Raw genomic sequence first — 17,370 nt, forward strand, 5'->3', positions numbered from 1 at the left:
TAATGATAGGCAAGAAAATATTTTAGAGAGGATTGAGAATTGAGTGTTTCTCCATGTAACCCACATACAAATTAGCATAGTTAGGAGCCATAGGGGATCCCATAGCAGTACCCTCCGTCTGAGTTCTTGGAAACAGGAATGATGGTGGTCAGCTTGACACAGATTGGGACAAGGAGATGTGGAAAATGACCGCGAATATGCCTGCCAGCTGTTCTGCGCATGTTCTGAGAACGCGCGCTGGAATACTGGGTTGGAATTACACAAAGAGCCCATGGAGTCGAATACGAAGTTGATGCCGGAATTGAGGTTAGTAACTGACGATTTGATGTTCAAAAGTTGTTGTCGATCATAATAAATAATAGCGGATACATTTTGTGCACAAAAAGTGAAGATAAACGCCAAAAGAATCACAAAATAGCAAAATTCGGTTGGAGCTCACGAGACAGCAGCCATACAGTACGACGCCATCATACAGATTGAATAAGCTAGAGCACTCCTCTGAAGTGGCCACCTCCTCTCTAGGGCCAGGGTTCAGGGCAGGTTTGGGTGAAATACATACACATAGCTCAGCTCATGAGATGTTGATGACAGGCATCAATATAACAGAGGGTCTGCTGGAGGCCTGGGTCTAGAACTTTCATTGGGAGAGATGTTTGCAACCCACTCCTCTACTCCATCCACTTGCAGAGTAACCAGCTTACATGCTTCCAATGCAATGACCTTGACCAGAATGTGCCTATGAAGGAGCGATGGTGTGAGAATATGTGCACGTGTGTGTGTTTGTCTGCGTATCGGCGTGTATGTGTGTGTGTGTATGATTGCACGTGTGTGTGTAATAAATTGGAGACAGTGCATGGAGTTTGTGTCAGGGTATGCTTACAATAGTGTCTGTTGTGTTCTAATGAGTGTGTGTACACTTGAACCATCATGGTGTATTTCAGATCATCTCCTGAAAATCTTCCCCATTAAACATTACAACAGCTTCCAGGTGTTTTCACACGTTATTGTCCACCTTTCCACCTGTCCCCACTCTGCGTAAAAGCATTCAGGTCACAGCAAAATCAACGGGAGGGAAGACAACCGTTTGGGGTTTTATTTGGGGTAAAGGGACCTTGAATTCTCCTCTGGTGAGGCACATTAGATCCATTAGAAATTGAATTTCAACACAACAAACACATCCTCACGACGCTCAATCCATTACAAGTGTATTAGAAGAAAACCAACAGAATTCTTAATCTGTTTGTGTGTCCCATTTATAATTTCACAAACACTCGTTCTCAGAGGAATAGAGTACTGTCTGGCTTGTTTTGATGTTGGCATCCATTTTGTGGCATATTGGAGATGGGAGTTTGGAGAATAGGCAAGGCTTTGTCTGAGAGTTTCTATAATGTCTGTGTATAGGGCTTTGACTTTGTGTCATATCATTAGCTGCTTTCTCCACTCCCAATCCAAGTATTGACATGGAAGCTGGTGATGCTGGCCACTCTATGGATGAGACTGAGGAACTGAGCTCATTCTATAGGACCATTAGGCCAGTGTGTCTGCAGGGTTTCTCAGCTCTCATTGGCTCTTTGAAAGTTACTGCTTGCAGACTCAGCCTTCCTGATCTCCCAAGAGACCTATCACATTCTGACTGTGGATTCTGACTGGGCCTGTCACAAAATCTGTATAATATTCCCAGTAGAAGTTGGATATAATCTAAATCTGAGTTCACACAGACCATCACACAGAGAACATCTACACTTGTCTCAACTGGACTGGTTCAGATTTTGTCAGTAGTGTTCTGATTTTAGAACTCTGAGTTCTGTCGAAATCTGAGACTCTAGATAAATTGAACACATTGAATCCTCAAAACTGAGAAAATCTCGACTGGATTTTGTCAGATTTTGTCCGTTTCTTTACCTGGCCACACTGCTCAACTCAATAATCTTTTTCATGTTGTTTAACTTGACGGGGTCAAGATGCCATCATTACTTTGCCCAATTGAACAGTTAGAGTAGAATGCTATAAGTATAATACACATAGGCCTATCCGATGTCTATGGCTAACTCATGAAAAATAAAATCCCTCCCAGCCATTTCTTCGAATGGAATGTTTCTCAGAGGGCAGGTCAGTTGGGGGTGGCTGGCGAGGTCAAGCTGTAACACTGCTCTTTTGTAGTGCTGGTTTAGAACCTGTCTGTTCTTGGTCTCCTAATCCAGGGATTATACAGATTTAAAGTAATCTGGGCAGGTTTTAATTAGTCTGAACAGTGGGGAGACCGGGGAAATAATACTCTAATCTGCACTAAATGAAATCCTACTCAAACAAACACACGTACACAGGGAATTGAGGGAAATACACAAAACAAAGTAAACACACCTACGAACTAAAATAGTGCTATGGCCTTCTCTGAGTTTACACAAACAAACACCCACACAAATTCAAACACACACACACACACACACACACACACACACACCTATGGAGGTAAGAGGAAAGAGAGATACTGTAAGTAAGGGATAAACGCTGACGTTCTGTACATTACCTTGGAAATAATGGACACCGCAGCAAAAACGAGGCGGAACTGAGTTCATTATTCCATGGTAATATACAAAATGTCTGCGTTTATCCCTTGCTTGCTAGCTGGCCAGCTAGCTACGGCTAACACAGTCACTACCTCTGCAGCAAGAATAACAGCAAAGTAGCTGTTTTCTATTGACATTCGTTTGCATACATCCATAACAATGAGCTGATAATGCCAGATTTTGCCTGTCATAGCTAGAAAAGTTTGCCTTCTTGTCAGGACACTCGTCAACACTGACTGTTAATGATGAGGAGGTCACATTGCATATCAAACACTAGGCTAGAAGCTAGCTAAATGGTCTGTTGCTAGCAAACCTGCCAATATGACAACCGAATTCAAAAATATCAGTTGCTGAAAACAGCTGGTCAAACTAGAAACATGTGGGAGGATTTCACAGCTTTAGAGGCAGAGGGGACAGGAGAAGTTCATCACTCACCGCGTTTACAATGTATCCAATTTCATTTTGTGTGGTTGTTGGTTTAGCTTTCTGTAACTTTGTAGCAAGTACGGTCTGCATGTGTAGGCGCTTATTATTGTGTCTGCATGTGTAGGCGCTTATTATTGTGTCTGCATGTGTAGGCGCATATTATTGTGTCTGCATGTGTAGGCGCATATTATTGTGTCTGCATGTGTAGGCGCTTATTATTGTGTCTGCATGTGTAGGCGCATATTATTGTGTCTGCATGTGTAGGCGCTTATTATTATGTCTGCATGTGTAGGCGCTTATTATTGTGTCTGCATGTGTAGGCGCTTATTATTGTGTCTGCATGTGTAGGCGCTTATTATTGTGTAATGATTGCAAGGTGTCCCGATATATTTTCCAACTGTCCCGATATCTTTTTCAACTGTCCCATTATCTGGTTTTAATGTCCATTCTAGAATGTCCTTCCAGCCAATCAGAAACGGGTATTCAACAATGCTGTGGTTTAATGTTATAATAATCTGGCTAAATCCAAGAAGAATGTCCCCATTACTCAAAAGTGCTTTGTGGTGTCAAGGGCTGTTATGTGCTGCTCGCGCCCACCAGGAGCTGTAGCTGTGGAGGCCGGAGGCCGGAGACAGACAGGTGTGGTGTGCACCAATAGAGAGGACTCACTACAGTGAATATCTGAGTGACATGGTACTCTGGCTTAAATGGCCACTCTCCCTAGTGGGCCATCTCCTTGAGGGAAAGATGCCCAACGCCACAACAGGGATAACTGGAAAAAATACATATTCAAGCATTCATAGTGGAGGGGAGACTTGTAGTGTTGTTACTGTAGAGCAACATCAGCAGTTGTGTTGTTGTCACACATGTACCTATTGTGCATGTTTGTATGTACAGTGGGGAAAAAAAGTATTTAGTCAGCCACCAATTGTGCAAGTTCTCCCACTTAAAAAGATGAGAGAGGTCTGTAATTTTCATCATAGGTACAGGTCAACTATGACAGACAAAATGAGAAAAAAAATCCAGAAAATCACATTGTAGGATTTTTAATGAATTTTATTTGCAAATTATGGTGGAAAATAAGTATTTGGTCAATAACAAAAGTTTCTCAATACTTTGTTATATACCCTTTGTTGACACAGGTCAAACGTTTTCTGTAAGTCTTCACAAGGTTTTCACACACTGTTGCTGGTATTTTGGCCCATTCCTCCATGCAGATCTCCTCTAGAGCAGTGATGTTTTGGGGCTGTCGCTGGGCAACACAGACTTTCAACTCCCTCCAAATATTTTCTATGGGGTTGAGATCTGGAGACTGGCTAGGCCACTCCAGGACCTTGAAATGCTTCTTACGAAGCCACTCCTTCGTTGCCCGGGCGGTGTGTTTGGGATCATTGTCATGCTGAAAGACCCAGTCACGTTTCATCTTCAATGCCCTTGCTGATGGAAGGAGGTTTTCACTCAAAATCTCACGATACATGGCCCCATTCATTCTTTCCTTTACACGGATCAGTCGTCCTGGTCCTTTTGCAGAAAAACATTCACAGTAGGTATGGTGTTCTTTGGATGCAACTCAGCATTCTTTGTCCTCCAAACACGACGAGTTGAGTTTTTACCAAAAAGTTATATTTTGGTTTCATCTGACCATATGACATTCTCCCAATCCTCTTCTGGATCATCCAAATGCACTCTAGCAAACTTCAGACGGGCCTGGACATGTACTGGCTTAAGCAGGGGGACACGTCTGGCACTGCAGGATTTGAGTCCCTGGCGGCGTATTGTGTTACTGATGGTAGGCTTTGTTACTTTGGTCCCAGCTCTCTGCAGGTCATTCACTAGGTCCCCCGTGTGGTTCTGGGATTTTTGCTCACCGTTCTTGTGATCATTTTGACCCCACGGGGTGAGATCTTGCGTGGAGCCCCAGATCGAGGGAGATTATCAGTGGTCTTGTATGTCTTCCATTTCCTAATAATTGCTCCCACAGTTGATTTCTTCAAACCAAGCTGCTTACCTATTGCAGATTCAGTCTTCCCAGCCTGGTGCAGGTCTACAATTTTGTTTCTGGTGTCCTTTGACAGCTCTTTGGTCTTGGCCATGGTGGAATTTGGAGTGTGACTGTTTGAGGTATACGGATAACAAGTTCAAACAGGTGCCATTAATACAGGTAACGAGTGGAGGACAGAGGAGCCTCTTAAAGAAGAAGTTACAGGTCTGTGAGAGCCAGAAATCTTGCTTGTTTGTAGGTGACCAAATACTTATTTTCCACCATAATTTGCAAATAAATTCATTAAAAATCCTACAATGTGATTTTCTGGAAAGAAAATTCTCAATTTGTCTGTCATAGTTGACGTGTACCTATGATGAAAATTACAGGCCTCTCTCATCTTTTTAAGTGGGAGAACTTGCACAATTGGTGGCTGACTAAATACTTTTTTTCCCCACTGTAACTGTATTTATGTGTGTGTGTGTGTGTGTGTGCGTGCATGATGGAAATGAACAGAGTTCCCTCTCTGATACCGTAGTGAGGGATTTGTTGTTTTTTGGGGCTTGTGATTGGACATACGAGGGGGGTGAGAGAAGGGAGTTTTGTCCAGGCTGTGGAGTTTCAGCAGTGGGTTTTTCTGATCAGGCTAATCCCCCTAGAGCACCACACACACACACACACACACACACACACACACACACACACACACACACACACACACACACACACACACACACACACACACACACACACACACACACACACACACACACACACACACACATACACATTCCAGTGGGTTCATAGGGCCACAGTGGCTCTGGTTTAGCCCTAAAGCCCTTAGGCTGTGGGGTGGACTGGACAGGACTGGTGTCAGGGTCCAGTGAGGGTGTGAGGTTTAGAGATATAGAGATGCCTTCAGCATTGGCCCTGCTTTTCACAGGACGCTCCCATCAATGCAGCACAGCAACACACTCAGGTAAGTGTCTGAAGGCTCAGGTGTGCTGTTTTTGCTGTACCTTATTCTAACCCGACAGAGTCCATAGTGAAGGTTCTGACGCCAAAACTTACCGTTTTCTAATAATAAAGAAGCGCTTTTTATTGAATTTTCATTTTCTTCCAAGAGGGGCTGAATAGGCTTATCTCTCGCCACTGATGTAGTCTCATAGAGAACAGCACAAACATAACACATTCTCTGTGCAGAGACATGAGAGGCGAAACTGTTGTGAATTCTTACTGGTGAAGATTTTTATTGAAGGGTATTTTCTAGACATAACTACCGCAAGAAACTGAAAATAATTTAAACAGAAGGTTCTATTTGTCTATGTTCTTTGATCAACTGTCTTTGCTCTGTAGCCCATAAACTTTTCTATATTCAGTTCAATTAAATTAAATGCTGTAATTTGTATTCATAAGGAAATGAAATATATATACATTTTTTCAAGAGATTCTGTTTGCTATTTGCCTTCATATGATTAATTGATGTACCTTTCTACGAACAGAATATATACAATATTATTTAATTTCGTTTTAAAGACTGTTGTGGACACAGGAGAGAACATGAACGATTATTTATGTGATTTTTTAAAAAGAGTAGTCCTTTCAAATGAAAAACCATAACTCAATGTTCAATAATTTAGAAAAAAATTGTTTCACTCAAATAGACAACAGAGCGTTGTCTTGCTATCACATTTTTATGTGTATCCCTGTATGCTAAGGGTAAATGGTTCTGATGAGGACCTAGCAGTGATGGTGTAAAATATAAAATGGTCAACACGCATCTGATAAGGTTGAAGCTGTTTAGTTAATTATTTTTCCCCCTATGTTTTTCAAGAAACAGAAATGTGTTCGCTTGTATCGTCCTTGGTCATGAGTCATGAGTCACCTAACTGGGATAGTCTATTAAAAGAAGATGCTCACCCAAGCAGTGTGTCTTTTAGCACGGATATCATGAAATAAGCACAAAGAAAATTGTGCTTTGACGTTAATTGGAATCTCCCACTGTTTGCATTTGTTCTAAGATAAAGGAAAAGTCATGGAAAAGAGAAAGAAAAGTTCTAAGATACTTTTTTTGATACATATGGTAATTAAAAAGTGTGACGTGCAATTGAGACAAGTAGCTAAGCATCTAATCCTATGGCTCAGTGCTTCTGCCAGAGCTCCAATTAGTTTGACAGCAATTCAGTTATAGATAATATTTTTGCACAGTAAGAAAACAGATGAAGAGAAATCCATCATTTCAGTGAGATTTCTCCAGAGTTTAGATGTTATTCTCTATTTATTATTTATTTTTTCATTTTCATGAAATTAAGTACAAAGAGTTGTTTGATGCGTCATCTAAGTAGCATCCTATGTCAACCAAAGAAGAAAAACATGTTGCATACATACCCCTGCTCAATATAGTATGTTCATGTTTGACTTAACCCTTGTTTTGGAACAGATCAGTTAGACAGTTGGCTGTTCATTTGATGTTGATTTGAGTTTGACCAGACTCCCCACTAGTATTAGTAATGAAAAAGAGAGGGAGAAACAAGGAGAGGGAGAGAGAGAAAGGGAGAGGGGGGAGTCTAGACCCGTAACAGGTTGTCTGATTTCTCCTACTCACAACCAAGACACTACCCACAGCATTACCCACAGCATAGGTAGCCAGCCTGACACACACACACACACACACATACACACACACCGTATTTCCCATGCCTTGGCACTAGTTGGCAGACATCAGGTATGCACCCCAGCGATAAATCTTAATTACCCAATGGGGTTCGGGCCACCCCATCATTCCATGTCAAAACTCAAAAACAAGACCAGCGAGACGGAGACAGAGAGAGAAAGCTGGGGGGAAGATAGAATGTTCAATATACTAGAGAGAGAGACAGAGAGAGAGCGAGAGAGACAGAGAGAGAGAGAGAGAGAGAGCCACAGAGAGAAAGCCATAGAGGGAGAGCCACAGAGAGAGAACCACAGAGAGAGAACCACAGAGAAGATTGTGGTGGGTCTCATGGTGGGTTTTCTGGTCTTATCTTCTTTTTACTGAGAACACGAGAGCAGCGCCAGTCGGCTCATGCCAGCACTGTCACACCTAATGTTGTCAGAAACGGGAGGGAGAGATCTACTTTGTGCTTTTGCGCAGCGGCGTATGAATACATTGGTCGCAGCCTGTCGGGGGAGGGGAGGGGGGCTGCTTGCTGAGTCATCGCGGTCAGGTTGACCTGTGTAAAGTGCCCCCCCCCTACCCCTCCCCTTCCCGTGGCTTGACTTGTTCAGAGTAATGGTTAATCGTGGGAAGTCTGGTGTTAGGGTAAGTGTGCCTGTGTGGAGGGAGGCCTGCCGGGGGGTCGGAGGTCGGTGCCTGCGGGGGTTTTGTCGTGCCGTGGGGCGACAGGGCCAGTCAGGCGGAGAGACAGTGTGTTGTTCTTTTTCCGACGGAGGGGAAAAGCCCTGTACAAGCAGAGCAGGCTGGGAACAGGGGGATGCGAATTCTCCCGGAATAAAAGCAGAGAAATATCCTCCTTTTGTTTTGCCTTGTGGTGTTCCTGCCACAGCTGCTTTGGGTTTTGGGAGGCTCGGTTCCCCTCCTCCAGTGTCTTTTAGCCGTCCCGTCCTGCTGTCGGGAGGCGACAGAGTGTTTCGGACACCCCTACCATCATGCTCATCTCCACAACACCTCATGTCCACTAACACTTCCTGTGTGGATGGGGTCAATGTGAATCTTTGTACAGGAAATGCTTTCACATTATACCCCCCCCCCCCATGCTTGAGTGTGTTTGTGTCTACGTGTGTACACTCTGGTCATGTAGTGTATTGTGGTAGATTCCAGTCCAGTGGTGTTGTTGGAGTCCAGGCTATGTTCACCAGGCTCTAGCAGGGTATAATTGACTCTCTCCCTCAGACCCTGCAGTAGACATGATAGCCACATGCCCCGACACACACACTTGTTTCCATTGGCTGTCAGTTGTGCTGTAATCCCATGGAAATTAGGAAATGTTCCATATTCATGGAATCCGCAGGAGCAGGATGAAGAACTGCACATATCTAAGAAAGTCAAACAGAATGTACTGCCTGGGTGCACAGACCATCCGCTTACTCTCTGCACTTTATCTTAATGGGGAAGTGCCCGTGTCGATAAACTATACTGAACAAAAATATAAATGCAACATGCAACAATTTTAAAGATTTTACTGAGTTACAGTTCATATAAGGAAATCAGTCAATTGAAATAAATGTATTAGGCCCTAATCTATTATTTCACATGACTGGGAATACAGATATGCATCTGTTGGTCACAGATACAAAAAAAAAAAGTAGGGGCGTGTATCAGAAAACCAGTCAGTTTCTGGTGTTACCACCATTTGCCTCATGCAGTGCGGCACATCTCCTTTGTATAGTTGATCAGGCTGTTGATTGTGGCCACTCCTCTTCAATGGCAGTGCGAAGTTGCTGGATATTAGCGGGAACTGGAATACGCTGTCGTGCACGTCGATCCAGAGCATCACAACCATGCTCAATGGGTGACATGTCTGGTGAGTGTGCAGGCCAGACATATTGGGACATTTTGAGCTTCCAGGAATTGTGTACAGATCCTTGCGACATGTGGTCGTGCATTATCATGCTGAAACATGAGGTGATGTCGGCGGATGAATGGCATGACAATGGGCCTCAGGATCTCATCACGGTATCTCTGTGCATTCAAACTGCCATCGATAAAATACATTGGGGTTCGTTGTCCGTAGTTTATGCCTGCCCATACCATAACCCCACCACCACCATGGGGCACTCTGTTCACGTTGACAACAGCAAACCGCTCGCCCACACGACGCCACACATCTGCCATCTGCCCGGTACAGTTGAAACCGCTATTCATCTGTGAAGAGCACACTTCTCCAGCGCGCCAGTGGCCATTGAAGGTGAGTGAACTGCAGTCAGGTCATGACCCTGGTGAGGATGACGAGCACGCAGATGAGCTTTCCTGAGACGGTTTCTGACAGTTTGTGCAGAAATTATTCGGTTGTGCAAACCCACAGTTTTATCAGCTGTCCGGGTGGCTGGTCTCTGACAATCACGCAGGTGAAGAAGCCGGATGTGGAGGTCATGGGCTGGTGTGGTTACACGTAGTCTGCGGTTGTGAGGCCAGTTGAAGGTACTGCCAAAATCGGCTTATGGTAGAACAATGAACATTAAATTACCCGTCAACAGCTCTGATGGACATTCCTGCAGTCAGCATGCCAATTGCACACTCCCTCAAAACTTGAGACATCTGTGGCATTGTGTTGTGTGACAAAACTGCACATTTTAGAGTGGCCTTTTATTGTCCCCAGCACAAGGTGCACCTGTGTAATGATCATGCTGTTTAATCAGCTTCTTGATATGCCACACCTGTCAGGTGGATGGATTATCTTGGCAAACGAGAAATGCTCACTAACTGAGAGAAATAAGCTTTTTGTACATGTGGAACATTTCTGGGATCTTTTATTACAGCTATTAACATGGGACCAACACGTAACATATTGTGTTTATGTTTTTGTTCAGTGTATATCAAATCTTTGCATTTGAGTGTGTGTTAGTTTGCAAGGTTGAGATTGCAAGTGAAAATCCAAGTGCACGTTAAGTGTAAGTGTTTATGTTTAGCTATACTTCGTTGCGTATGTGTGCACATGTTTGATAGTCATTTCCAACACTGGGTTTCAAGACCTCAAATGATGCATCTTAAATAGGCCTAGTCAATATCAGATAGGAATCCTGTGGCTTGTATGTATGCACTTCAAATTCTGGAAGAGCTAGCTACCTGGTCCTTGAAGAGAATTGGTATGTGTAAGACAAACTACATCCTCCTTTCCATTCTTCCAATTCTAATGAAGAATTGTTGTTGTTTTTTGGTAGAGACAGGCCTCTTATCCTCCCAGGTAATGAGTTGGGCCGACTGGGGGCTTAGCTGGGTACTAGCTGCCTGTGTGCCTCTTGATGTGCCGCCTGTGATTCTCTGGTCTCACTTTCTCAAGTTAAGAGTCCTGTTGTCTGAGTTTGAGTGACTAACTGACTGAGCATTTTCTCTTCTCTCCGCAGGCACAGAAATCGTGGATCGAGAGAGCCTTCAACAAGAGAGAATGTGTTCATATCATAGTGAGCACCAAAGACCCCCATAGGTAAGTGAAAAGTATTAGAATACAACTTTGTTGTTTAATGTGAATGGGAAATTCATATTTTTGCTGTCTTACACTATATATATAAAAGTATGTCGTCACCCCTTCAAATTAGTGGATACGGCTATTTCAGCCACTCCTGTTGCTGAAGTGTATAAAATCGAGCACACAGCCATGCAATCTCCATAGATGAACATTTGCAGTAGAATGGCCTTACTGAAGAGCTCAATGACATTCAACGTGGCACCGTCATAGGACGCCACTTTCCAACAAGTCAGTTTGTCAAATTTCGGCCCTGCTAGAGCTGCCTTGGTCAACTGTAAGTGCTGTTATTGTGAAGTGGAGACGTCTAGGAGCAACAACGGCTCAGCTGCGAATTGGTAGGCCACACAAGCTCACAGAACGGGACCGCCGAGTGCTGAAGCGCGTAGTGCATTAAAATTGTCTGTCCTTGGTTGCAACACTCACTACCGAGTTCCAAACTGCCTCTGGAAGCAAGGTCAGCACAAGAACTGTTCGTCGGGAGCTTCATGAAATGGGATCCATGGCCGAGCAGCCGCACACAAGCCTAAGATCACCATGCGCAATGCCAAGCGTCGGCTGGAGTGGTGTAAAGCTTGCCGCCATTGGAGGGATGAATCACGTTTCACCATCTGGCAGTCCGACGGATGAATCTGGGTTTGGTGGATGCCAGGAGAATGCTACCTGCCCGAATGCATAGTTCCAACTGTTAAGTTTGGTGGAGGAGGAATAATGGTCTCGGGCTGTTTTTCCTGGTTCGGGCTAGGCCCCTTAGTTCCAGTGAAGGGAAATCTTAATGCTGCAGCACACAATGACATTCTAGAAGATTCTGTGCTTCCAACATTGTGGCAACAGTTTGGAGAAGGCCCTTTCCTGTTTCAGCATGACAATGCCCCCGTGCACAAAGCGAGGTCCATACAGAAATGGTTTGTCAAGATCGGTGTGGAAGAACTTGACTGGCCTGCACAGAGCCCTGACCTCAACCCTTTGGGATGAATTGGAAAGCCGACTGCGAGCCAGGCCTAATCGCCCAACATCCGTGCCCGACCTCACTAATGCTCTTGTGGCTGAATGGAAGCAAGTCACCGCAGAAATGTTCCAACATCTAGAGGAAAGTCTTCCCAGAAGAGTGGAGGCTGTTATAGCAGCAAATGGGGGACAAACTCCATATTAATGCCCATGACTTTGAATGTTCGACGAGCAGGTGTCCACATACTTTTGGTCATGTATTGTATGTTATCCCCAATCTCCCGAACACCACACATGGCATTGTGGAAGCAGCATACATGGTTGCCAAGTATACAAGCAGCTGTGTTAGAAATTAGCAGAATTGTTCAATATTTCCTGGCCAAATCAACTCAAAGACTTCGTTTGAAGTTACTTAAAGGTGATTTGCCCCCCAGCTCTTCAATTTATTTGTAGCTAGAGGTGGCTAAAGTTAGCTGTTTAAAGAAATCAGAACTGTGAATTACTGCCAGGCTAAGGAACCATATAACTGTAATGTCTAAAACATCAAACTTTCTAAACTTCACCACACATAAATGAGACTTAGCTTGACTGAGTCTCATTCACATTTTATTTGACCTTTATTTTAGCAGGGAGCCCCATTGAGACCAAGGTCTCTTTAGCAAGGGAGCCCTGCAGATGTTTCATTCTAAAACAAAATGGAGGTATCTCTAAAGGACTTTATTAAATATGTGAATATTTAAATGAATCTGCCATATGTTCTGCATACGTGAACATTCAGAACAAGCATAGCAAACACACATTAAAATGCTGTGAATCACCTAAATCACTCTATTTCTAGGGAGTTACATCACACTGACAAAAAGCATGTGATTGGTAGAACGTAACACTTGTCACAGACATATTTCTGCATTAAATAAACCATGCTTTCAAGAACCATGTGTCAAAAATGACATGTAATGAAGCAGTGAAAACAGAATAAGTAAAGCTCCAGGATCAAATTGTTACTCATCTGTAAAAACTGGGTCGACAACATGCAAGTGAAGAGAAATTATGTTTTTCTTTGATCTCAGGCCGGCGTTTACAGTGGGGGAAAAAAGTATTTAGTCAGCCACCAATTGTGCAAGTTCTCCCACTTAAAAAGATGAGAGAGGCCTGTAATTTTCATCATAGGTACACGTCAACTATGACAGACAAATTGAGAAAAGAAATTCCAGAAAATCACAATGTAGGATTTTTAATAAATTTATTTGATGGTGGAAAATAAGTATTTGGTCACCTACAAACAAGCAAGATTTCTGGCTCTCACAGACCTGTAACTTCTTCTTTAAGAGGCTCCTCTGTCCTCCACTCGTTACCTGTATTAATGGCACCTGTTTGAACTTGTTATCAGTATAAAAGACACCTGTCCACAACCTCAAACAGTCACACTCCAAACTCCACTATGGCCAAGACCAAAGAGCTGTCAAAGGACACCGGAAACAAAATTGTAGACCTGTACCAGGCTGGGAAGACTGAATCTGCAATAGGTAAGCAGCTTGGTTTGAAGAAATCAACTGTGGGAGCAATTATTAGGAAATGGAAGACATACAAGACCACTGATAATCTCCCTCGATCTGGGGCTCCACGCAAGATCTCACCCCGTGGGGTCAAAATGATCACAAGAACGGTGAGCAAAAATCCCAGAACCACACGGGGGGACCTAGTGAATGACCTGCAGAGAGCTGGGACCAAAGTAACAAAGCCTACCATCAGTAACACACTACGCCGCCAGGGACTCAAATCCTGCAGTGCTAGACGTGTCCCCCTGCTTAAGCCAGTACATGTCCAGGCCCGTCTGAAGTTTGCTAGAGTGCATTTGGATGATCCAGAAGAGGATTGGGAGAATGTCATATGGTCAGATGAAACCAAAATATAACTTTTTGGTAAAAACTCAACTCATCGTGTTTGGAGGACAAAGAATGCTGAGTTGGGGTGGAAACATCATGCTTTGGGGCTGTTTTTCTGCAAAGGGACCAGGACGACTGATCCGTGTAAAGGAAAGAATGTATGGGGCCATGTATCGTGAGTTTTTGAGTGAAAACCTCCTTCCATCAGCAAGGGCATTGAAGATGAAACGTGGCTGGGTCTTTCAGCATGACAATGATCCCAAACACACCGCCCGGGCAACGAAGGAGTGGCTTCGTAAGAAGCATTTCAAGGTCCTGGAGTGGCCTAGCCAGTCTCCAGATCTCAACCCCATAGAAAATCTTTGGAGGGAGTTGAAAGTCTGTGTTGCCCAGCGACAGCCCCAAAACATCACTGCTCTAGAGGAGATCTGCATGGAGGAATGGGCCAAAATACCAGCAACAGTGTGTGAAAACCTTGTGAAGACTTACAGAAAATGTTTGACCTGTGTCATTGCCAACAAAGGGTATATAACAAAGTATTGAGAAACTTTTGTTATTGACCAAATACTTATTTTCCACCATAATTTGCAAATAAATTCATAAAAAATCCTACAATGTGATTTTCTGGATTTCTTTTCCTCATTTTGTCTGTCATAGCTGACGTGTACCTATGATGAAAATTCCAGGCCTCTCTCATCTTTTTAGTGGGAGAACTTGCACAATTGGTACTTTTTTCCCCCACTGTACATCATTTCAGAGTAAAGGTTCCAGTTGTCTGCCGTCAGGGGCTCCTGTCTGGACCTGTCACATTTCAACTCCATTATGTCCAATGTATGTGACTATTGACTACTAGTATGTCTAATGGCTATGATATTAGGAGCATAATTCTAGCACATTTTCAGAGGCTTTATCAGAGATTTGTAGGAAGCAGAGCGAGTTGGCTGCATGGGGTTTGTGTGAACAGCCTTTGAAATCCATTCTCTCACAGTAGATGAAAGGGAACCTGCCCGTCATGTCACTTCCCCCTTCCCAGCTCTAGTGCACATCTGGGGTCTGTTCAGAAGGATGCAACGTTCGGCAACGTTCAGAATGTTTCACCTCACCTCTGACTAGCTGACCCTCTCTTACGCCTCCCCAGGTGCTGTTGCGGCCGTCTGATTGGTCAGCACGTTGGCCTGCCCCCCGGTATCTCCTCCAGTCAGAATGACAAGGCGGAGCGTCTGGCTAAGAATGACAGCCTATCAGAGAAATGGTCAATCAGCAAACACACCCAGCTCAGCCCCACCGACGCCTTCGGAACCATTGAGTTCCAGGGAGGCGGCCACTCCAACAAAGCCATGGTGACCACTTTATACCTGGGGTTGAATTATATAACACTCCCATTTCATAGATAAAGGGTGGATAGACAGATAAGGACATATTTATAATGTATTACCATACAGATAAGGCCTATCCACATGACTGCAGACAAAGATATTGATAAGAGTAAACAATTCTGATTCCACTGAGCTCATTATATGTATGTAATCAAATGTATTGAACAGCTTTACTGTACTTAGCCTTTCACAAAATATCTCTCATTATAATCTATATTCTACATTGATGTTATACCAAACAAATGACAGCTATTGGTTGTTTGTATGTTCATTTGCAGTACGTGCGTGTGTCCTACGACACCAAGCCAGACCTCTTGCTGCACCTGATGACCAAGGAGTGGCAGCTGGACCTTCCCAAGCTGCTCATCTCGGTGCATGGGGGCCTGCAGAACTTTGAGCTGCAGCCCAAACTCAAACAGGTCTTTGGCAAGGGCCTCATCAAGGCTGCAATGACAACCGGAGCCTGGATCTTCACCGGCGGGGTCAATACAGGTGGGCTGGGTGGGTGGAGGCATGAAATAGGCCCACTTGCAGGCTAATAACAACCACGTGCTGTGACGTTGTTACCCATTAACCCTACGCTTCTGTTTATCGCTGCTCTTGTGTTGTGTTGTGGGTGAGAAAAATCAATACAAGTGTTAATAAAAAAGTATTTATAAAATGCTTAACCCTAATGCTCACCCTAACCTTGACCCTAGCCGCAACATTACATTTGGGTTTAATCTGGCAGGCGGGTGGTAACCTCGAAGGGTTAGGTAACAGAAACAGAAAGAGAAGAGAGAAACAGAGGGGCAGAGGTTAGATATAAAGGAAGTAAAAAAATGGGGGGGGGGGGGGAGACAGATGGAGAGAAACAGAAGAAATAGAGGAAAGAAAAAGAGTTTGGGAAATTGATGGAGCGGACGATTTCGGGGGCAAAAGGAAGTGGACAGTGAGTGTCAAGTAGAGGGATGAAATGAGATTCCCCTCAGGTGTGACTGGGGGGAGATGGAGAGAGGGGGAGAGAGATTCTCTCACACTCTCACACTCTCTCTCTCTCTCTCTCTCTCTCTCTCTCTCTCTCTCTCTCTCTCTCTCTCTCTCTCTCTCTCTCTCTCTCTCTCTCTCTCTCTCTCTCTCTCTCTCTCTCTCTCTCTCTCTCTCTCTCTCTCTCTCTCTCTCTCTCTCTCTCTCTCTCTCTCTCTCTCTCTCTCTCACATATCACAAACATACACTCAGGGGTGATCCGGCATGTGGGTGATGCGCTAAAGGACCATGCCTCTAAATCTCGGGGGAAGATCTGTACTATTGGCATCGCCCCCTGGGGCATCGTGGAGAACCAGGAGGACCTGGTGGGAAAAGACGTAAGTTACAGTGTGTGTGTGCGTGCTTGCGTGAGTGCTTGCGAGTGTGTGTGTGTGTGCCCGTGTTTGTGAGTCAAATCAAATGTATTTGTCACATGCTTCGTAAACAACAGTGAAATGCTTACTTACGGGCCCTTCCCAACAATGCAGAGAGAAAAAATTATAACACAAGGAATAAATACACAATGATATATACATTCTTAGAAAAAAGGGTTCCAAAAGGGTTCTTCAGCTGTCCCCATAGGAGAACCCTTTTTGGTTCCAGGTAAAACCCTTTTTGGTTCCAGGTGGAACCCTCTCTGGAAAGGGTTCTACATGGAATCCAAAACGTTTCTACTTTGAACCAAAAGGGTTCTACCTGGAACCAAAAGGGTTCATCAAAGGGTTATCCTATGGGGACAGACGAAAAACCCTTTTAGGTTCTATATAGATAGCACCTTTTTTTCTAAGAGTGTACACAGGGTACCAGTACCGAGTCAATGTGCAGGGGTACAAGGTAAATGAGGTTGATATATACATATAGGTAGGGTTAAGGTGGCTAGGCAACAGGATAGATAGTAAACAGTAGCAGCAGCGTATGTGATGAGTCAAAAGAGTTAAAGGGTCAATGCAGATAGTCCGGGCAGCTATTTGGTTAACTATTTAGCAGTCTTATGGCTTG

At 44.0% G+C, this 17,370-nt stretch overlaps 1 protein-coding gene across 1 annotated transcript in view; it reads left to right on the forward strand.

Moving 5' to 3' along the window:
* LOC311141633 (transient receptor potential cation channel subfamily M member 3-like) overlaps positions 1–17,370 on the forward strand; it is a gene marked incomplete at both ends in the record, with an annotated part of 163,498 nt that overhangs the window by 46,582 nt on the left and 99,546 nt on the right. Inside the window, 4 exon segments of the mRNA XM_084177024.1 lie at positions 11,038–11,117; positions 15,129–15,330; positions 15,645–15,858; positions 16,585–16,709. Of these exon segments, the coding sequence (XP_084033150.1) occupies positions 11,038–11,117; positions 15,129–15,330; positions 15,645–15,858; positions 16,585–16,709 (621 nt within the window).

The sequence above is a fragment of the Coregonus lavaretus genome, assembly GCF_964263955.1.
Source record: "Coregonus lavaretus genome assembly, chromosome: 14".
Classification (NCBI taxonomy): Eukaryota; Metazoa; Chordata; class Actinopteri; order Salmoniformes; family Salmonidae; genus Coregonus; species Coregonus lavaretus.